At 34.7% G+C, this 23,277-nt stretch overlaps 1 protein-coding gene across 5 annotated transcripts in view; it reads left to right on the top strand.

Annotated features, from left to right (window-relative positions):
- Positions 1-23,277, top strand: part of PTBP2 (polypyrimidine tract binding protein 2) — a 93,735-nt gene that overhangs the window by 62,355 nt on the left and 8,103 nt on the right. For 3 of the 5 annotated variants that reach the window (XM_033195308.1, XM_033195306.1, XM_033195311.1), the window contains exons 8-11: positions 579-774; positions 19,944-20,098; positions 21,589-21,622; positions 22,040-22,132. In XM_033195308.1, the coding sequence (XP_033051199.1) occupies positions 579-774; positions 19,944-20,098; positions 21,589-21,622; positions 22,040-22,132 (478 nt within the window). The remainder of the gene's footprint in view (positions 1-578; positions 775-19,943; positions 20,099-21,588; positions 21,623-22,039; positions 22,133-23,277) is intronic. The other 2 variants (XM_033195310.1, XM_033195309.1) reach the window with 1 other exon arrangement.

The raw sequence follows: 23,277 nt of genomic DNA, 5'->3' as shown, positions 1-23,277 counted from the left end.
ACTAATTTCATCAAGATAATCTGATTGGGGGTGAACATTTCAGGTTAAGGAAAATAGTGTTTTCTTTTTTGCCTCATTTTATGGGAATTGCTATTATGTGTTAGGATAATTTGGTTTGAAGCAACTTTGTACAATGTGGCATCAAATAGCAGTTACCTTATAAAACTGTACTGAATCATCTAAGTACTGCCATCCAGCAATAAATATATGTATAATAAAATTAACCTTATTGAGCAGAGTAGTGTGGTACTACTTTGCAGGACTTCCTGTTTGTGACACTTACTAGTTTTTTTATTAAATTAACCTATTTGCAATTTTTTACAATTAAAAGTATTAGCATGGATGCTTAGCTGATTGTATTTTAGGTTGAAGTAGCATTTTCTATTTAAGGAAGATAATATTTCGGGGAGACTAATACATGGACAGCTGGAACAGCAAAATTTGATGTGTGAAATTGGAATCCTTTTCCTGGTAGCTTTTAAATTCGAGTTTTTGTTGTTGAGTTTTATTAAAATTATACTTTCACTAATTTTTATTTTTTGTTTAAGATTGCTGATGTACTTTATTCACTTTTACAGGCCCTAGATGGTCAGAATATTTATAATGCCTGCTGTACCCTAAGGATTGATTTTTCCAAACTTGTGAATTTGAACGTAAAGTACAACAATGATAAAAGTAGGGATTATACTCGACCTGATCTTCCATCTGGGGATGGACAACCTGCACTGGATCCAGCTATTGCTGCAGCATTTGCCAAGGAGACATCTCTCTTAGGTATGATTTTTATTGTCTTAACCACTTTTCTCCCATTTTGCCAAATGGAAAAGTACCAGTAAGTATAATGAATCCCTCCATTTTGGGCCTTACCAAATTGTGTTAGGTTTCATGAGTTTTCTTTTTCTCAAGTGAAGGCATATGAATACTGTTAAGAACAATCCAAAGTGTTCTCCGTAACTCTAAGTAAAATTATGTTAGTTTTGTTCCTTTTAATACCTTCAGCTTCTCTTCCATGCCACTCTCCCAGAACAAAAGAAGAAAAGCTCTAATGAAGAAATACTGTTGAATTCTTAATGCCGTAGTTACGCTTTAAACTTAATGTCACTATGCCCAAGTCTAGGCCTGAAGTTCTTGTGTGTGTTTTTCAGTGCTGATCTGATTGTTTTAATTTAGCATTGCGTGGAAATAGTGAAATATTAAGAGACAAAACATACATAATGGGTGGAGGCATATGGGATTTTTTTTGAAGCATATTGTAGTGGCCTTTTAAAAAAACAGTTTAAACTAGAAGAAATTTTCTGTAAAATTAATTTTGCTATTTCTTTGCATTTTGTCTTAATCATTTATATTTTACTTTGTACCACAATGGACTTGAGCTTCCTAAAAAAATACAGTGCAAGCATATGCAACTTATAGTTGATAGAGTGAAATCAAGATGAAGAAAAAAATACAGGAAAATCTTATTTTGTAAGTAAAATATGCAAAGTGATTTTATAAGATGGAATTTTAGAGTCTTCTTTTATTTGATGTATTTCTTGATTTCTAGTATTTGTAAGATTATCTTTAAGTCATGATTTTTATACATACGGAACTCAAAATTGATAGTTGACAAACTAGCTTTTACAGTTTAGTTTATGTCCATTTCAAAAAGAAAAAATCGTATAATGAAGTAGTTATTGGAAATACTTCCCAATATATAACAATCATGCCATCAGTTTGTGAATCTGAAATCTGTAAGTGGTATATATGGAGAGAAAGATACTCTAAGGCAGTTGATATTTGATTCTAGTAACTAATCAGAATTAACTACTTGTTAATTCTGGCAACTTTAAACAAACAAATCTGACCCTTTATTTGAATTTTCTGGTATATCTAGCACAAGTCATAGTGTTTTTGATGACTGTAGTAGATGCTTTAGGTCACTTACACTCTTTCCTGACAGAATCTCTACCCCTCTGTGTGTGTCTAGCTGAATTCGTAATTCGAGTTAATAAGATTGAATATTTCACAGTGTACAGTTTTTAAAGGCAAAGTCAAGAGTGAAACAGTGAAACATGGTTTTTGCTTATAATTACTACTGTAGATTATTAAACTCTTTACTGATAGACGTTGTTATAGAAAGAATCAGAATTTATTGAGTAACTTCTAGGTTATAGGCATTCAGCTAGGCACCTGGCAGATACATTACTTTATTAAAACAGATGGTGTCATCAAGATTTTATATATAGTTTCTAAGAAGTTGAAAAATTCTTAGAAACAATTTAAAGATAAAATAATGAGAAACTCCAGCTAGCATTAACAATGGACTACAATAATCACTTCTTTGGACCATACTGAGCTGTGTGTATTTGCCCATCTGAATATACTTAGATGCGCTTGGATCCTGGAGGGGAGGCTTGTTTAGAAGTCACCTGGATTCTTCTAGGGAATTTTTCAGCATTTTCCTTGTGATCTTATGACCTTGGTGAAACTCTTGAAACAATAATAAAGTCGTTTTTTTTTCTTTCTTTGAGACGGAGTCTCACTCTGTGGCCCAGGCTGGAGTGCAGTGGCGCAATCTCGGCTCATTGCAACTTCCACCTCCCAGGTTCGAGCGATTCTTCCGCCTCAGCCTCCCGAGCATCTGGGACTACAGGCATGTACCACCACCCCTGGCTAATTTTTGTGTTTTTCCATAGAGATGAGATTTCACCATGTTGGCCAGGCTGGTCTGGAACTCCTGATCTCAGGGGATCTGCCCTCAGCCTCAGCCTCCCAAAGAGCTGGGATTACAGGTGTGAGCCACCATGCCCGACCACTTTTGTTCATTTTTTAAGTGTTTTACGTTTTTACATTAAAAGCATGTAAATTAAGTTCCTCCCTTCACCAAAAAATTGTCTAGTGTCTTTTTCCACTTCTGTGTTGAATTTTTTAGTATAATGCATTTTTGTTTCTTCATCTCTGCCTCATAAGAAAAAGGAAAAAATGTTTAGCCTTTCCTAAGTGATTTCATTTTTTATCTGTTTTAATGTTTTTGCATCTTGTTATAACTGGGCTTTTTAAGTATACTCAAAAATAGGTTAAAAGTAGGTGAGTTAAAGGTTTTAAAAATCAGATAATGGACCCAAGTTTTGGTAATTCACAAGAGATAACCATTTATTTTTATATTTTTAATGTAAATACATGTTTCTCTACAAAATTAAAATTGCTCTGTATTTGCAGATTTGCATTATCTTTTACTGTAATTGACATTTTACTTAGAATTTGTTTTAAAAGATAGTTTTAATACCTGCATAGCATGTTAGTGGATATGTTGTACCTTTGAAAGTGGACATATAGGCTGTTCCATACTTTTTATTAAAACACCCTTGTACTTTTTTGCCTCTCAAATTATTTTCTTAGACTAGATTCCTAGAATTAGAATTATTGGGTCAAAGAAAATGTTAAAGCCTATTTACATTATTTGCAAATTTCTTCATCTAAAGGTGATATTAACTTAAACTAATATTAATTATATATGAGGCTGGGTGTCCTACTTTTTCCCCTACCAGCATATTATTTTTTAATTTCACAAGATTAATTTGATAGGAAAATGTCTATTAATTTCTGTTAAGATTTAGTTTGCAGTCTTTAAATGTTTATTTGACAGTCACAATTCTCTAAATTGCTTACCTGCATTCTTTCTGTTAGGATGTACAATAATTTTTATAAAATGGGTAGTAAGGATATTAATATGCATATTTTGGATGAGCCAAGCCTTCAGCTTTATTCATGTATGTTAGGTCAGTTTTTGGAAAAGTATGTTTAAATAATCTATCTTTTTAAATAATTGATCTCAATCCCAAAGTGTTCATTTGTACGACATGAAGACACTATTTTCTTCTTCATACATTTGGTGAATATTTGATCTCAGTTTCCACCTTTCTTTTTGCTTTTTAAACATTGTTTACAGTGATACCCAATATCGCATAAGTGAGGACATGCCTTTTAGAATAGTAACTAAATCTTTTCCTCTAATTATTTAATCAGATGACTTCAACAAACTAGTATTGATGGGATTACCTTCCTGCTCAGTCTTCCTGAAACAGTACTTGTTCAAAATGAAATAATTGAATTTGTTTCAAAAATTTTGTAAGAACACAAATATAAGGTGATACTCTTTTGCTAAATATTTGTGGGGGGCTTCACTTTACCTTGTATGATTTTTTTATTAGATCTGGCTACTTGATTGAGTTTAGTTACTTTAGAATCAGTACTATAAATTTGAATTGATTTATTTTACACAGTACTTTTTTAAGACTAACATTTATATCTGGCTTTTCTGTTTCCTTCAATGCTAGGTATCATAGTGTCTCAGAAAATGTAATTTGTTCAAAGAAAGGAAACTGAGTACTTTGTAATGAGTTTAAAAATCTGACATCTAAATACATAATCACAAACGTGGCAGACTATTAGTCATTCACATATTCTGTTTCAAAGAACATGGTGATCAAAAATCCTTCAGATTATAAATTGAGATATTATAATCGTTTTCTCATGTTAAGAGGTGTAGTTAATTTATTAAGGGGTAGATCACTTAGAAAAGTTGCTGGAAGTAATTTTTCATGAACATGTTGTCTGCATTCTAAAAATTAGGAGAGAGAGTGTGTACAAAGAATATTTATCTTAGAGCTTTCCTTGTATTTCAGATTGAGGAACAGGCATTCTCATCATAAAGTTTTTAAAAGAAAGGCAAAGCAGATCTTTCGTAGGAAATCATTGACGTTAAAATAGTTATCATTGTGAACAGATACATTTATTCATAAAGGTAAACATGTAGGTCTTATAGAACATTATTTCTCAAAATTTTGCTGCACATTGAAGTCACCAGATTCTACCCCAGACTGAGAATAGTTGGAGTGGGTCACAGGCATTCCTATGTTTTTAGGATCTCAAGATGGTTTTACTGTGTAGCAAGAGTTGAGAATTACTGATACAGAAAAGAACTCGTAACTTAATGTCATTTAAATCTATTTTGGTACAGTTCTGCTGGCACAATTTTAATTAGCTGTTAAACTGAAATTTTTATTTTCTATATATTTGTGATACATAAAATTAACTGGAAAACTTATTTTGATTTTCTTTCTTTGTTACATTTATATGGGTTATTCATTTGGTAATATTTATTAATTTATTATTAGAGATTTAGGCTGTACGCTAATATAACGAATCCCATACACCTGTCATCTTGGTTCAATAGTGCTGACACTTAGTTTTATCTATTCAGTTTTTCTTTTGTATTCTAAAGCAAATCCTTGACATTATGACATGTCTTCTCAAATATTACCATAGTATCTCTAAAATAATTACATTTTCTTTCCAAACCATAATATGATTATTACACTTAATCAAAATTGACAATGATTTCTTAATGTCATCAAATACCCAACTCACATTAAAATTTCCCCAATTCTCTTGAAAATGCTTTTAAAGTTTGATTTGTTCAGAACAAGGTCCTATGGAGGGCCACACATAGCATTTGGTTGTTTTATCTCATTAGTCTGTTTCAGTCTGTAATAGTCCTCTCCCTTTCTCTACTCCCAATCTCACGTCCATTTACTTATGAAGTGACATGGTTATCCTTTTAGAAAGTTTCACAGATTAGACCAGCCTTGCTGTGTCCTTAGAGTGTCATGTTAACTTGTTCTTCTGTCTGCTGCGTTTCTTATATAAACTTAAAGTTAGTTCCAAAGGCTTGATAAGATTTAGAGCCTGGTTTTTTTTGTTTTTTTTTTTTCTTTTTTTAAGTGCTTCTTGTGCTTCCTATTGTGTCTCAGTAGGAGACATCTAATATCTGGTTGCCACACTTTTAGTGATTTTAATGATGCTTTAAGACTTTGTGGATTTGGGTGTTGACATTCTGATCCTTTTGTTACATTTTTTTCTGCTAATGATTTTAGTAACTAATGGTTGCTGCCTTAATTAATTTCACTAGTGGGTTGCAAATATTGCTTTTTCTCCCCTAATTCACATATTCCTTCTCTCCATTAATTAGCTGAAAATCTTTATGAAGTAGAATTTTCCTTCATCAACTAGAATTACCAACCTTGTAATTCAGTTTGTGTAGGACAATTAGTTAAATTCTTGCATTTATTTACTAATTTTAAGTTTTTGCCCAGCTTTTGTTTTCAGGTAAGTACTTAAACCAGCTTATGAACAGGTACATTATAGATTCTTCCCACTGTCTGCTTTAAACTTTTGAAACTGTCAGTTGTTTGCAGGTTCTAGTAGCCCAGAGTGGTTTGAAATTGTGACCTTAGCCCAGATGTATGTAATTATTTAATTTGGCCTTGAACAATGGCCCAAAAAAGGAAGGGGGTAGGGTGGATAAAGGACTAAGCAAAATTAATTAAAATTTAGAAATCTTTCTCTCAGAAGGAATTCATGCCCATAAACGGAAGACCAGGATACATTAATATTTTCTCAGTAAATACCAATAGATGATAAATCACTTTTCTTGTATAGATAATTGTGAAAAAAACCCATCCAGGTGTGCATGTGAGCTATTTATTCATTGAGAGGATTTAGATCTCTTAGGTATTTTTTGTTGTTGTATGTGTACTTTTGTGTAGTCTCCTGTTTATTCTTTTTGAATAGGATGATATGTACAATTTAAAAAGCCATTTGTGAAATGTGGCTTTCTTAAATACATTATTGCTTTTCATCTACAGTGATGAAGGGGAAAACTACAAAACTAGACGGATTGCATATTAGTTAGTACTGCAGTAGTGAGGTAATAGAGCAATACTCATATTTTCTTACAATATATATAGGTAATGCCTGTGTTCTTTACTTTTGTGTGTTTGTGTGTGTGTGTGTGTGTGTGTTTAAACAAGATTCATTCTAGTCTTTCAGATATAATTTAATAAATTTAGGCTGTTCAGGGTTTCCTACAGAGATGAATGCTGCTTCTAAGGTTTTGGGTTTCTTGAACCAGAGCTTAGAAAGAACAAGAATATGGCATGGTATTTTCGTGGTTTAGTAAGGCTACTTTTAGTTAATTATTGTGATGTAGGCCGTTAAGTGGACTTTTCTAAAACGAAACCTCAGTGAAAAGGGGTTTTGAAGATGCATATATACTGGTTTCTAAGAACTAGGCTTTTTGGATCATTGGTATTGGTAGAAGGGATTTGCTGTGTTTTCTGCCACCATTGAATCTCTGTATAAAGTTTGGCTCCACTATCAAAATGCTTAGATAGATCCCTTTGCAATAGTTGCCACCCTAGGAATAGCTCGAAAATTATTAAGTTAATACTAGTTCCTTAGATTTGACCTCTATTCCTTGGTGTTTGTTTTTTTTTTTGTTTTTGAGACGGAGTCGTCTCGCTCTGTCACTCAGGCTGGAGTGCAGTGGTGTGATCTCTGCTCACTGTAACCTCCGCCTCCTGGGTTCACGCCATTCTCCTGCCTCAGCCTCCCGAGTAGCTGGGACTGCAGGTGCCCGCCACCATGCCTGGCTAATTTCTTTGTATTTTTTTAGTAGAGATGGGGTTTCACCGTGTTAGCCAGGATGGTCTTGATCCCTGACCTCGTGATCCTCCCACCTGGGCCTCCCAAAGTACCGGGATTACAGGCATGAGCCACCACGCCTGGCCTGCTTAGAGTTTTTTATGTCATTATTTTGTGACACAAACGTTTAAAATACTGTAGCTTAGAATGAAATGTGTTAATCCTAGGAGCCAAAAGTTTGCTGAATATGAATACTAATATTAGCTAACCATTTTTGTGTCCTGTTTCAGGCACTCAACTGTTCTTAGCCCTTCACAAGTAATATATCATCTCTAAATGTAGTTACCATTATGGATCCCATTTTACAGATTTGGAAAGTAGGGCAGAAAGAACAGTTTGCTGAGATTCCTTTAACTTTTGAGTGACCAAGCCCTAGCACTCAAAGCCAGGAAGTCTAGTTCCAAGGTCCGTACTCCTAACTAATAAATAGTGGAATAAAATTAGATTAGCTTGACATTTTAGCCTGTCGTCTTCTCCCCTGTAGAATAGTTATCAAGAATAATAATATACATGTAGTAAAAATGTAAGTCCCATCATTTTAGCTTTCTTTTCTTTTTTTTTTTTTTACATAGTAAGATATTTTTTGTTACCAAGTCCATTCAGTATTTAGCCTGATTATCTTATTGATTAAAAAATGAAAAGTGAGTATTGTTCGTACATTCATTCAAAATTGGGTACAAAACAAGGGTAGATATGTAACATGCAAATAATAAACTGAACTTATATTTTTATCTTTTTGACAAACAACACGTTAAAATTTATGTCAATCTAATTTTTTCAAAATCTGTTTCTATAATATTTTATTAAGACTAATTATAGCAAATAGTAGCCATAAAATTAAACCAAAAAACTTATCTACTGCAGGACATATTTGAAAGCTATCCCCCAAGAAAGACCAAAGTAATCACATGTACATAAACATTCTAGCCTTTCTCAGAAATATTAAAAATACATAGATTTTAAAGCACATTGCTGAATGCCATAACACCAAAATAAAAAATACATGTTAATTAAAAATTAATATTTTATTTTCAACATAAATCAGAAATACTTGGTCAGAGGTCACTACCTGTCCTAACTGTCCCATAACTTTGACTTTCTCTTTTCATGTGTTTTAATATCTAAGAAGTAAAAAATCATTGGAGTGTGCTTCTTTGTATGTACAATTTTAAATGATGTTGACCTCTTTGGATTATTGAACTGTCCTCTACTTTGCTACAGCTGAATTTTTAAAATGTTAATTTTTAAGTCTTAAACTATGTCTTTTGGAAGAAACATTGGAAGAGCTAAAGTAGATAGAGTTTATTTAAAATTTTTTGACACTGGATAAAATTTTTACTTTTGAGTCACAAATTAATTTGAAACTGTGTCTTTTAGAGAGCGTATTCAGCTCTTAATTCCATTATAAGTAATAGTTGAATGAATGTGTTTTACATCTGGAATGATTTTTATTATCTGAGTAAAGGAAATATGTTTGATGGTAGGTGGATACTTTGAAGGTATTACGGGTTACAGATGAGAAAAAAATGTTACTACGTCATTTCATGTTTACATACTGACCAGCATTTTCAATGAAATACGCTTATTACAATAGGACTATAAAATGTTTTTCAAAGGTTTAATTATCCAGGGCAGGTAGTTAAGACTATGTGATCATCCATTAAAAACTTTTCACATGGTCTTGCTTAAATGGATCCATTATGTTTACCCATTATATTGTTCTTATCTGTAGTTTTAAGAAATTTACTTCATTTGTTAATACTTACTTTCCATTACCTTCCCCTTTTCTATGACAGTCTGTTGATACTTGAAGACCTCTCTTGTATTCATCTTAGAGATAATATTTTTAAGGCCAAACAGCCTAAATTCTGTGGTAATCAACTCCAACCTTGCATAATTAAATCTTCTGCATAAAGATAGGTTTAAATCAAATCAGATTGCAGATTTTATTAAGGAAATTGTTTTTAAGAGTTGACAAATATATATTGTATGGCTAAAACAAAGAAAATACTTCTTTTGCTTCTGCATTTAGTAGAAGAAAAACTATATATGTTTGTGACCAAAGTATAAAAGGTGATTCTTTTCAGGGAGGTAAAGGTTATGCAGAAGATTTTCACTAGCAGCTCTAAACGGCTACCCTCAATTAATTGCCATGAACATTTCATAGCCCTGGAAGGATGTTGGCTCACTTCAGTGTCATCCTGGTTTATTCATTCATTGTATTATTCAGCAGTCATTTTAACACTATGCTAGACACTTCAGGGACTCAGAAGAATAACAGAGTTTCTGTTTTCGTGAAGCGTCTCATCAGAGACAGCAAACATATGAGTTAGATCTAATTGGAGGCAAACTGAAATATATAGTGGAGTTAGTGTGGTTATCAGCACATAAATGAGTGATCCATCAACAAAAGGAGAAATTGGCAGGGTTTTATGGGCCAAAAACATAGCATGATTAAATGTGATAGAGTATATGTCATGTTTTAGGAGTGATAAACATTCAGTTATGTGTGACGAATAGGATAATTGAAAAAATATGAAAGGTAATGATGCCAGAAAGTATTATGGGACAAGATCTTAAAACCGATGTTATCCAGGGAGTATGAATTTTATATGGGGAATTCTTAAACTCCTTTTTGACTGGAAGATGAGCGTCTGAGTATCTGCGACTATTTGATGATATTATGTACCAAGTTTTAGATGTTTGGCTTTTTTCAGGTTATCAAAGTGGGGGATGAGTTAAGAACCATTGCTGTGAAGGATTCATCAACTATTTTTAGGCAGTTGGGTAAAAATGACCAATTTAGTTTTAAGAAACCAACTGCGGCTGCAGAGTATGTTGGAGAAGTGAAAATGGAGACTAGGAAAAACAGGTAGGAGACTCTTAGTTTAATTAAGATGTAATTATACATCTAAGCTAGGAACATAAAATGAGAATGCAAAGTAAGAAATCTGGGAAAAATTATATGTAAAAGTAATAGGACTTGGCATCTTATTGATATGATAGCTTATGAGAAAAATGTGGAGGAGTCCATCGGACAGTAGAAAATTCAGCCTAAGACTTGGACAAGAGTTCTGTGGAGTTGTGTATTCAGAGGCCAGAGATGTGATGTTTAAAATTTTGATTTAAGATTTCCCAGGTATAAGAAAGCAAGATTTCCCAGGTATAAGAAAGCACTGCTTATAAATAAGCAGTGCATATTTATGTTATAGATAAGATAAACAAGAAATCTAGCAATCAAATAAATAGGATTAAAATTAGTAGTGATTGTTCAGTACAGTGTAGTTACATAAGATTATTCACAAGAGTGTATAAATCAAATTACAATGAATTAAGGATATACATGTGATGAGAAAGTAACTGTACTGTTTGAAGAAGTGTGCCATAGAAAAGAAGAAGAAATAGGATGGTAGTTCAGGAGTAAAGCAATGGGGGGAATGTTTGCAGTGAGGCAGTATGTATAATCATTTAAAACATGGGCTTGGAGTCCTCTCATTTCCACGTTTGGACATAATGATAATAATACCTTCCATTTAAAGCTGTTGTGAGGATTAAATGTGTTAATGTGCAAAGAACTTTGTACAGTGCCTGGCATATAATAAATGCTCGCTACCTATTAACTAGTAGTTGTTTCTAAGGCTAGTTTAAGTCCTAGAATTGATTGTAAGGATTAGATCAGGAGTATAGTGGACATGTTGGGATTTAAATATAGAGATATTTTTTAGGACCATTGTTAGAACCAGAAGAGATTTTTTATCAAGTTCACAAAGAAATGTAGGTGCATTGGCTGGGCGTGGTAGTTCGCACCTGCAATCCCAGCACTTTGGAAGGCTGAGGCAGGAGAATTGCTTGAGGCCAAGATTTTGAGACCATTCTGGGCAACCTCGCAAGGCCCTGTCTCCACCAAAAAAAAAAAAAAAGTAGATGCAGAGCTGGAAGCAGTACCGAAATCATCAGTGTTAACAGTCATTATTCTTTCCTGTCACCATTATATGTCTTTATGAAGCAAGGGAGAAAGAAGAACAGTTGAAAGAAGTGAGGATTTTGAAGTTGGTTGAAAAATTTGATTGAATTCTGATCTGAATATTATAAGACACTTGCTTAACAAGTTGAAAGTAGGAAAGTAGACTTAAGACTCTATTGGATTTGGGGAAACTCTCAAAAATGGACTGGAAATTCAGCTAAAAGTGGTTAACAAAATATTTCTAGAATTAGCGTTTGTGGGGTTTGTGTGTTTTCACTCTTAATATTTGTCAAGCCCAGATGAAAGCATAGACAGAATATAAGACTGGATTTATCTAAGTCTGAAATTGTGTAACATTAAAGAAATAGTAGCAAATGAGCAGAGTGTTGGCCCAAGCTTAGGCTCTATGGTAAAGTCAAGTCAAGGGAGAATAGAAAGGGGGTCACCATAAAGGTCAAAAGTGGGTTTAGTGGTTGTGTGGGAATAGGAGGATCAAGAAAAGAAAGAAGTTAGGAAAGGAGATATAAGTGTTGAATGACCATTACAAAAAGAGACGGAGGAAAGCAAAAATCAAGATGTAGCAAAAGAAGTTGCTAATATGGATGGATGTGGTAAAAACCATCAAAGTAGATGTTTTTAAGAAATCATGAGACGAGAGTCTTGAAAAAGTCATAGGTTGATGCAGGGAATGGAGAAGAAGGAAATAAAGCCAGGTGCTGAAGTCTTTATGTAATGGGAGGAGATGTTCCAGTAATCCAATGGCTATTTTGATGGGAAAGAGTGTGGTATGATTCGGTGGCATTGACATCAGAAACCAAACTTACTGATGGTGGTAGAACAGCAGTTTGAAAGTAACATTGGGTGGTGAGGTGGAGTGATGCATGATGCATCCTTATTCTTTCCTTTGGAGGAAAGTTGAGGGAGACCAAAAATGACTTTTTGAGGGGATTGTGGGAGTTCCATTAGAAGAAAAGCAAGTTTTTAATTAAAAAGTTAATCTAAGGAACAGGTAGAATAAAAGTGTAGCTGTTAATGGTAGAAGAGAATGGATTCCATAAGGCAAAATAAGAACCAAGGGAAGGAATGGTGGAAAAGAAAGAGGATTGAATTGTTTCAAGAAAGAATAGCAGGTGTCATGCTTATGAAAAGTAAAATTTTTATTTTCAAATCAGGAAATAAAATATGAAATGTGCCTTCCAGACCCCTTGGTATACATGGGAGATTGGTTCTAGGACACACACAGTCCCACTTCCCAGCCCCTACCCCTGCCCCCACACACCCCCTGGATACTAAAATCCACTGATGCTCAAGTTCCTTGTATAAAATGGTATAGTGTTTGCATATGACCTGTACACAACCTCTTATATGTACTTTAAATCACCTTTAGATTACTTGTATTATCCAGTACAATATAAATGCTATGTAAATGGTTATTATACTCTATTGTTTAGGGAATAAAGTACAAGAACAACTTTCTATACATGTGCAGTACACCATCGTTTTCCCCCCAAATATTTTTATCCAAGGTTGGTTGAATCGGAACCCAGAGATACAGAGGACTGACTATACTTTAAGAATTAGAATTAGCCAGGCATGGTTGCAGGCACCTGTAGTCCCAGCTACTCAGGAGGCTGAGTCAGGAGAATGGCGTGAACCCGGGAGGTGGAGCTTGTAGTGAGCCGAGATCGGGCCTGGGCGACAGAGCGAGACTCCGTCTCAAAAAAAAAGAAAAGTAGAAGGCGCTGCCAGGCGCGATGGTACTTGCCTATAATCCCAGCACTTTGGGAGGCTGAGGCGGGCATATCACTTGAGGTCAGGAGTTTAAAACCAGCCTGGCCAACATGGTGAAACAACTCTCTCTACTAAAAATACAAAAATTAGCCAGCTGTGGTGGTGGGCGCCTATAATCTTAGCTCCTCAGGAGGCTGAGTCAGGAGAATCGCTTGAACCCAGGAGGTGGAGGTTGCAGTGAGCTGAGATCATGCCATTGCACTCCAGCCTGGGTGACAGAGTGAAACTCCATCTCAAAAAAAAAAAAAAAAAAAAGAAGGGGCTTTAGAGTCCTACCACGAATGCTCTTCTGTTCAGTAGTACACAAGACTAATAACTACCAGATGTGAACAGGGAAAAGAAGTAAGACCAAAAGAAATCATAAATTACTTTGGATGGAACTTTTAGAATGGAAGATGGAGGGATAAATTTGACATTTTTCAAAATCATAAACTCTCACAAGTAAGGGGAACCTAAGGAGACAAGATGATTAGATGTAATAGGAGATACTGGAACAAAAAAAGGGACATTAGATGCAAATTGAAGAAATCTGACACAGAACGGACTTTCGTTAATTTATCAGTATTGGTTGATTAATTGCAACAACTAATAAATTGCAATACCATACTAATGTATGGTGCTAATAATGGGGGATCTGGGGTTTCCGGGTTATATAAGAACGTTGTAATATCTTAAATTTGTTTGTAAATCTAAACCTTTTAAAATAGCTAAAAATTATAGATACAATTTCTAAATGATTTAATTAACAAAACCAGTTTAATTCTTCAGTTGAAATGAGCAAGGTTAGGGATACCTATGTGTTTCGGTGTAATATCTGAAAGGAAGAGAACAGATACATAATTTCTATCACTTCTGTCTGGACTTAGGGTCTCTTGTCATGTACATGGCTGGGCATCCATCAGCTTCTGTGGAGGAAAGGTTAGTAATAATAGTGTCAGAACTAACATGAGAATTTTAGGAGATTGCTGAGTCACTCACAATGTCTGGGTGACCCATCTGATGAGGGCCATTTCACATGAAGAAGATTCCTGCAACACCTTCTTTTCTTCAGCACATGATCGTTTAGGAAGCTCTTTTACATTATTTTATCTTTATAACAATCCTCGGAGTAGATCGAGTGTTTTTATCCCTCCTTATCAATATGTGAAAACAGTTTTTTCTGCATATCTGCTGCCTTAGCTAAAGATGCAAATCATTGGCCGGGCACGGTGGCTCAAGCCTGTAATCCCAGCACTTTGGGAGGCCGAGACGGGCGGATCACGAGGTCAGGAGATCGAGACCATCCTGGCTAACACGGTGAAACTCCGTCTCTACTAAAAAAAAATACAAAAAAAATAGCCGAGCGATGTGGCAGGCGCCTGTAGTCCCAGTTACTCGGGAGGCTGAGGCAGGAGAATGGCGTAAACCCGGGAGGCGGAGCTTGCAGTGAGCCGAGATCGCGCCACTGTACTCCAGCCTGGGCGACAGGGCGAGACTCCGTCTCAAAAAAAAAAAAAAGAAAAAAGATGCAAATCATTAAAGTTAAAATTATAATTTCTGTAGCTAAAAGTAATCTGTTAGAGCCAGTGTATACAATAGGTTTAATATGCTTTCTCTAACTTTCTCAAAGGGCCCATGGTGAGTTTATTGTCCTCTCATTTAGCTGGGAGTTAAGAACAGAATTATTTTCTAGAATGTATTATGATATGAATAGTGCATCATGAAATATTTTGTAGGTTTTTATATGTTTATTGCAGCAGACAGCATTGAGATTAAACCTAAAAATACCTGACTCACAAAGTAATTTTTCAGACAAAAGTATATTGAGGGAAGTTGGAGAATCTTCAGAGGTTTTAAAAGTCCAGGAAAATCTTAGACTACTCCAGTGATTTAGAACTGTGTTAAGGTAGCCTAAGTAGTTTTTCTAAGTTATCAGCCGAGGGGAGGAAATAATGAAAGAGAAATACATACTAGTGGGATTAAGGACAGTTGGTGGCTCCTCTTACTTATTAAAGCATTCTTACACCATACTATGAACTGTGTAAAAGGAAGGATCATTGGACATAATAGATCACCTGACAAGGTGGCCCAGAATGGTGGAAGTAAATCGACAAGTGAGGAGACTTGATTAGCATTCAGACAGTGGGGACCTCACACCTTGCATTCCCCTTTTTGGTAAGATTTTTATTACCTCCTTAGTTGGAAAGAGGTAAATTCATCTATTTCAAGCCCAAATTTTTCTGACTAGACGATTGATAGTCTTATTTTTACTAAAGTACAAGATTATTTAGTAAAATAAGCATTCTCTGGCTTTTTTTTTTTTTTTTTTTTTTTAATGTTTCAGATCTGTCACACTAAAAAGGGCTTTAGGCCAGGTGTTGTGGCTAACACCTATAATCCCAGCACTTTGAGAGGTCAAGGTGGGAGGATTGCTTGAGGCTAGCAGTTTGAGACCAGCCTGAGCAACATAGTGAGATCTCAGTCTCTACTAAAAATAAAAAAAATTCCCAGGCCTGGTGGCATGTCCCTGTAGTCCCAGCTACTTAGGAGACTGAGGTGGGAGGATTACCTGAGCCCAGAAGATAGACTGCAGTGAGCCATGATCATGCCACTGTACTCTATCTTAGGTGACAGAGTGAACCTTGTCTCAAAAAATAAAGGGTGGGGAAGCTTTAGCCTAGACTTAATTCTCAATTACCATTATAAATTTATTTTAATTATTAACTAATTATTTTAATTCTCAATTAGTGTTTTTCCATGATAAGGCTTGATGTTCTAAACAATATCATACCACCAAGTTATCTCTACTGGAAAACCCAGATTTCAAGAACAAAAAATGTGTTTTGAAAACAATTATGTCTTAAATATTTAAAATTCTTTTTGACTGTTTTTCACCATCTTTAAATGTTTTTGGTAAGTAATTTTCATTAGATTATTTGAATGTATAGTGGCACGGTAAGGTTGTATCTCAGATATGAAGCGATTTTTCATAAAAATAAAGTGTTAACCTTAGGCCGGTATGTTTAGATCAATACTGAATTTAAATAGATTGATAACTTTTTAAATATACTTTATGAATTTGTAATTTTTCCTGAGATTTCAAGAGGGAAAAATGAGTAGGAGATGACCGAGAGCTGTAAAGTTTGGGAGTGTCAATTAACTCAGCATTCTTTTAAAAAATAGATGTCATGTATTACAGCATTTTCTTTTATTTGAAGTGAGTAAATGTTATCTTTTAAATTCCTTAGTAATTTTTGAGCACTCCATATGTACAAAGCATGTGAATATTTGGTAGCGTTTGACAAATGTCCAGAGATTTGTGAGAGTTCCTGAGATCCTTATAGGAGGCCTACAAAGTTTAGTATTACTTTTCATGGTAATACTAAAATGTAGTTTGCCTTTTTTTTACTTTTTCTCTTAATAGCGTACAGTGGCATCACTCTGAAGGCTAATAGTATGTGTGTTTGTGTGCTTTAAAAAGTTAGTGGTTTTGACCAGGCACATTGGCTCAGACCTGTAATCCCAGTACTTTGGGAGGCTGAGGCAGGCAGATCACCTGAGGTCAGGAGTTCGAGACCAGCCTGGCCAACATGGTGAAACCACCCTCTCTACTAAAAATACAAAAATTAGTCAGGCGTGGTGGCGGGTGCCTGTAGTCTCAGCTACTCGAGAGGCTGAGGCAGGAGAATCGCTTGAAGCCAGAAGGTGAAGTTTGCAGTGAGCCAAAATCTTGCCATTACACTCCAGCCTGGGGGACAAGAGCGAGACTCTGTCTCAAAAAAAAAAAAAAAAGTTCTTGGTTTTAATTTCTGAAATGATAACCATTAACAGAACCCAAATTAACAAAATCTCCTTGTGATCCTTCTTAGTTTTTAAGAGTGTAGAGGGGGCCTGAGACCAAAAATTTGAGAACTTTTTCACTGTGGGATACAAAGTTTAAGACAATTATAGTTAAATAACTAGGAGATACAGAGTATTTTAATAAACAGTAGATGGTTATAAGAGGCAAGGGATGTACAGAGAAAATGCTAGTGATGAGCAGATTTTTTTGGTAACTAATTTTAATTCCACAGTGAAGACTTTTTGGCTTAGTGGGCCCTTAGAATTGCTTCTTCCTGTTAGAATTAAAAGTGAAACCAGAAATTAAAATGATTTAATTTTTTTATTGTGGCAAAAATCTAGTCCAAATATCTTTGATGGACTTTTTAAAAAAACAGACTTTTTATTGTTAAAAAAGGAATTTGAGGCTTGGTACTGAACTTCTTCTGCATGCCATATTGAAGTTGGTGGTTTTGTGTGTGTTTGCCATCAGTTGGATCTCATAAAGACTATGGAATTTAATAGAATTTTTAAGTTACCATTTTTCCTAGAAGGTAGCTAACTAAAGGCAGGAAAATAGGAGAATGATGCAACAATATAATGACTACATCTGGAGTTTCGGCTACTAATAAATAATTGTGTTGTCAACTTTAGTCGAATATTCTGTGCATCCAGTCAGAGCTATCTGAAAATACTGACGAATAGTATTACACTGTGGGGAGGTCACTTCTCAAGACTACGAGAAAAAAAAATGGTTGTGTGTAGGAATGCATGCCTGGGAATTAGGAATGTATGCTTGACAACAAATGAACATATCTATTGAATGTTAAATGAGAACAACTTACGGGGAGGATAGTGAGAGGTATAGTATTGAACATGGAGAAGTTAGTAATATAGTATAATATTTGGTTGAAAAGATCCACATTGGTGTATTCAAAGAGACACTGAAGACTATTATGCATTAGTAAGTATTTAACATGAGAATTTTTTATTTTAAAATTAGATTCTAATTTCTGAGATTTACTTTAAGAATAAAAGGGGATGGCCGGGCGCGGTGGCTCAAGCCTGTAATCCCAGCACTTTAGGAGGCCGAGACGGGCGGATCACGAGGTCAGGAGATCGAGACCATCCTGGCTAACACGGTGAAACCCCGTCTCTACTAAAAATACAAAAAACTAGCCGGGCGAGGTGGTGGGCGCCTGTAGTCCCAGCTACTCGGGAGGTTGAGGCAGGAGAATGGCGTAAACCCGGGAGGCGGAGCTTGCAGTGAGCTGAGATCTGGCCACTGCACTCCAGCCCGGGCGACAGAGGAAGACTCCGTCTCAAAAAAAAAAAAAAAAAAGAATAAAAGGGGATGAAACACGATTGGCCATGAGTTGATCATTGTTAAAGCTGGGTGATGGCTACATAGAGGTGCATTATTATAGTCTCTTTACTTTTGTGTATGTTGGAAATCTTCCAAAACAAAATGTAAAGCCATAAAAAGTAGCAAAGTAAGAAAAAAGGAGAGCCAAAAAAAAAAGGGTATAGACAAAAAGCTGTGAAAAGAAACTCATCAAGAGCAAGAGTATTAAATGAGAAACATATGCCACTGACAGAGTTCTCAGAAGAGATAAAGGCTGAATTAAAAAGAGATGGAGGGGAAAGTTTTGTAAATCTAAAATTTAGGTTGAGGATTGTGAATATTAAAGAGCACTTCAGGCTGCCAATGAAAGGTCACAGTAGTTTCTATAAAGTAAACAGATCAAAAACTTGACTTTTAAAAGAGTAAGATCTCTAAAACCAAAGGTAACAGCAGATTCTTATGAAATGCACCAGAAAGCTGAAAAGAAAGAAGAAATAAAATGTGAACTTATGGAACAAGAGTGGTAAAGGCCCGTTCTACTCAGGTATGTTACGAAATCAAATTCATTTAGTTTGGGTGTTTGTTCCTCTATGTTGGGAATGTAAAAAAGAACATACAATTCGTTTGTTTAGTGAACCAGTATTTATGAGAAACAAGCTGGTGTGTAAGAATTTAAGGGATGAAAGTATTCCAAGCTGATTGGTAATTGAAAAGTAGATGAAGGGTGCTAACACAAAAGGGAATTCTGTCTAGAATAAATGACTGAAGAGATGGTGACTTAAAGGTAGTGGGACAGCAGTAAGACTGGAAACTACAACAATAAAATAAGGAAATAATAACATAGATTGGGAAAGGATAGGAAAATACTGAAACAAAATCTGTGTTGTAGTGATGGTTTCTTGTTCTTTGAACTGGGAGAGTGTTGTGTTGAAGAAACTTGTATTCATTATAATTACTTGAGTGTATAATTAAGAAGGCAAGCACATTTTGCTAAGATTTTCTTTATTTGCATGAATTAAATAATGATATTCAGAGTGATTTGTCTCTAGGAGCTGAAAGACTACTGTCTTTGTTTCTTAAGCTGTAATTATTTGATTTCAAGTGTGAGTTTATGAAGAAGATAGCACTTGCAGAAAATAGTGAATTACCATTATGTATATCGAAAGTGATACTTTTTTACATTTGGCTTATTACTGTAAATCGTGGAAGTGAATTTTCCAAGTCTGTGACTTGGAATTATATTCTTCATGCTTTGTTTGCTTTTCCAGAGGAAATAGAGTATTATATATTTGATATTTTAACATAATGCAGGTATGTACTTTAGTTCAATTAATGGTTTTGTTGAAATCGATTATTTTTCTCTACCACACATCAGCAAACAATTTTTCTAAACACTATAAAAATTAACTTTCAGGAACCATTTGGAATGGTCAGCTGTAAGCCATGCAGCCATCGTGCTTAAATTGGTTTTTGTAAACGACTTGTGTGTGTTTCGTAAAATATGCTTTATTTTAAAATTAGGGCTTCCTGTTGCAGCTGTTCCAGGAGCTCTGAGTCCTTTGGCTATTCCAAATGCTGCTGCAGCAGCTGCTGCAGCTGCTGCTGGCCGAGTGGGTATGCCTGGAGTCTCAGCTGGTGGCAATACAGTCCTGTTGGTTAGCAATTTAAATGAAGAGGTTAGTAAAATAATCTCTAATGTTTATTCTTTAACTCCATTTCATTTGTGAAAGTTTTTCATGTTTATTTCATTTTGCACTTGCCTTTCTTTTTATGTACATTCATTAGTCAAAGTATTTTCTGTATGTTTCTACTTCTGAATAAAATCTATGTATTGTTTAGGTAATACTTTATTTCCTTAAACAGTCATGTCTCTTTATATCTATATCTATATTTGTATATTTTTTAACCTAACCTATTTTTCCTAAGAAAAATATGGTGAAGTACTGTAGTTTGGCTTATCATTTTGTTGTTCTCAAAGGCAAATGTGATCTAATTTGCAAATTTAACTGTAAAACAATTTTGCTCTTTGCCTTTTCTAATTATTTGCTTGTTCATTTCATGCTTATATGTCATTGCATTTTTTTTAAATCTTATTTTATGTGAACTACTCTAATACATTTTTCTTTGAAGGTTCTTCCAAAGATCTTGACGAGGCACTCTTCCAGTCTTTCTTAGTAATTTTTTCTTTGCAGTTATTAGTCATTGTCTTCTAAAAATATTTTTTAACTTTATTCCCCCACCCCTTCCTTCCTGACCCCTGACCTGCCCCACCCACCTCACCCAGTTAAATAAAATTTATTGCTAAGTTATTTTCTTTAGTTGTACATTTTATGTCTGGTATATTTTATTTTGAATGCTATGAAAGCTGGTATGAAATGTGGGAAGCTCAGTGTATCAGTTTATGATGTCTAATTTGAATTTGTTTCATTTTTAATTGGCCTCTGTTAATATGAACGTTAGCTTATTTTATCCATTTAATACTATTATCATTCACAGTTCTGCATGCTAAAATGTTTGAATCAGAGTGCCTTTGTTTTTATTTTAAGACTTTTGCCTGCATTTCATAACCAGCCATGCTTATGCAGTTAAAGTTCAAAGTTAAAAATTCCTATGCATGCTTTCCTTCCCTATGTTGAGATGAAATGCTGTAATTTACTCTTTGATATAGATGTACTTTACCCATATTTGTCTTGGATGACTACATTTTACTCAGTTTTTCTTGTACAGTACATAAACCAACCATTTTCTGACCAAATTCCTGCATTTCCTATGTACTGACCTATATTTTATTTTGTTTTTGTTCCCCAATTCCTTATTTTTTTCTTCTGCATTGCTGTTTCCCTTCCCCATTTCATCCTTTTCCCTGTGTGTTCACCTTCCCTTTCCTTGTCTTTTCCCAAATGCCCATTCCCTTCCCTGTCTTATCCTTTATTTTCCTTGTCCTTGTCTTCATTCCCTGTCTCCATTCCCTATGTTCATGCTTCTGTGCTTGAACAAATGTTCCTCGGACCAACTTGCCCCAATTAACCGCCTTGAACCATGATCCATGACCACCTCACCATTCTGCGGGAACCACCCTTCGTTATGGATGATCTGTTCATCTCCGCTCTTCCTCGACTCTTCTCTCTTCTTGTCTTACGCTGCTTGCTCTTCTCTCCTTCTAAAGATGGTTACGCCCCAAAGTCTGTTTACCCTCTTCGGTATGTTATTGTTAGCACTATACTTTTATTATTGATTTGATTTTTGTTTCACCTTAATTCTTATTTGTAGCTAGCACTTTGGCTTAAAGTTGAATAGTAAATCTTTTGCTATTTTTCTTTGCTATTTAAAACTCTCCATAGACACAAAATTTGTTTTAATGCATGCTAATTTATTTTGCATGGTCTTTAATTTAATATCATTCACATAGCTTTGAGGGTTTATCAAAAATTATTCTTTTCAAAATTCACTGTTCAAAATCTTGATCTTCTTTATTCATTTGTGAGAATGATGAGATTGAATGAGTGATCATGTTGATGTCTGAATGTTTCATTGATATGTCAGAAAGATAATCTTCAGGTGACTTTCACATAAAATTAATTCCATTTTTGGATTACCTCTCTGTGGCTCCAAAAAAGGTGTTTATGGAGATGTGCAGCGTGTGAAGATTTTGTACAATAAGAAAGACAGTGCTCTAATACAGATGGCTGATGGAAACCAGTCACAACTTGGTAAGATTAAACTATGTTTCATCTGTACATCTTCACTTCTGCTTTCAAATGCATAATATGAATCTGTGAATAAAAATAAACTCCTTTACATCAGTAAGAAATTATTTATTTTAATGGCCAAGGCTCAAAATGTCATTTTAATGTGAATAGTTGTATGTGATGAACGTATTTGTATTTTTCTGCTATCCTCCTCCTGTTTTTCAAATGCACTCATAATAGGAAAAGATTTTAGCTTCAAAATTGCAATAATAGTTTCACATGAGAATTATTTATATTGAAGATTCATAGTGATTTTTATTCTGGCTACTCCTTGTTAATAGAAGCTAAGTTCATATAGTCCATAGAATCCTTCTTAATGCCATGTTATTTTAATTCTTGTAAAGTCTTGCGATACCAGGTTTACAAAATGAAAAGCTTGTGCTAAAAACACTGTTGTTAATCACTTTGGAAATCTTAAAAGGTAGTTTAGTCAAGTTATACTTTATATCATTACTTAAATAAGTAATTGATTATTTTAATTAAACTTATGTCATTTGACTTCATATATAGTCGAATACATAAATCTAGAACACACCTGCACATTCACACCAGTGATTGACTATAAATGCCAGGATGTTCTTACAGTTCTGTTCATTGAGATTCAGGGATAATGGTGCCTCAGACTGATTGTATTCACATTGTTAATTTGTAAATTTGCCATTTTTGATGTTAGGACGAGTGTATTTTTGCTTTTATATCCCTATGAGACTCAGATGAACAACTTGTTACACTAGACCAATTTTGGCCTTTGGCATCACATAGAAAATTTTGAATTTCAAACACATAATAGGTTTGAATTTTAGTGTTTCTTGGCAATACTCTTAGCAACTCAGATGAGGTATAAAACTATCCATCTGGCTCTCCATTTTTAAAATGGTGGTATGTGTCTTAAAGAGGTATGAAAGTGCTGATTATGTCATGATCCTTAGTATATATTTTCCTCTGTGTGCACTTCTGTACTCTGGTTGGAATAGTAATTGCTGTTGCTTTCATACATGTTGTAAGTAGCACTTGGCAGTACTTCATAATCAGAGTGTTCTCAGATATGTCATTTTTTCCCCTAATTGTTTGAGGTATGAGTGGCATTATGTGTCATTTAAATAAGG

The sequence above is a fragment of the Trachypithecus francoisi genome, unplaced genomic scaffold (genome assembly GCF_009764315.1).
Source record: "Trachypithecus francoisi isolate TF-2019V2 unplaced genomic scaffold, Tfra_2.0 Lachesis_group5, whole genome shotgun sequence".
NCBI lineage: Eukaryota > Metazoa > Chordata > Mammalia > Primates > Cercopithecidae > Trachypithecus > Trachypithecus francoisi.
This window is presented reverse-complemented; position numbering and strand designations above follow the sequence as displayed.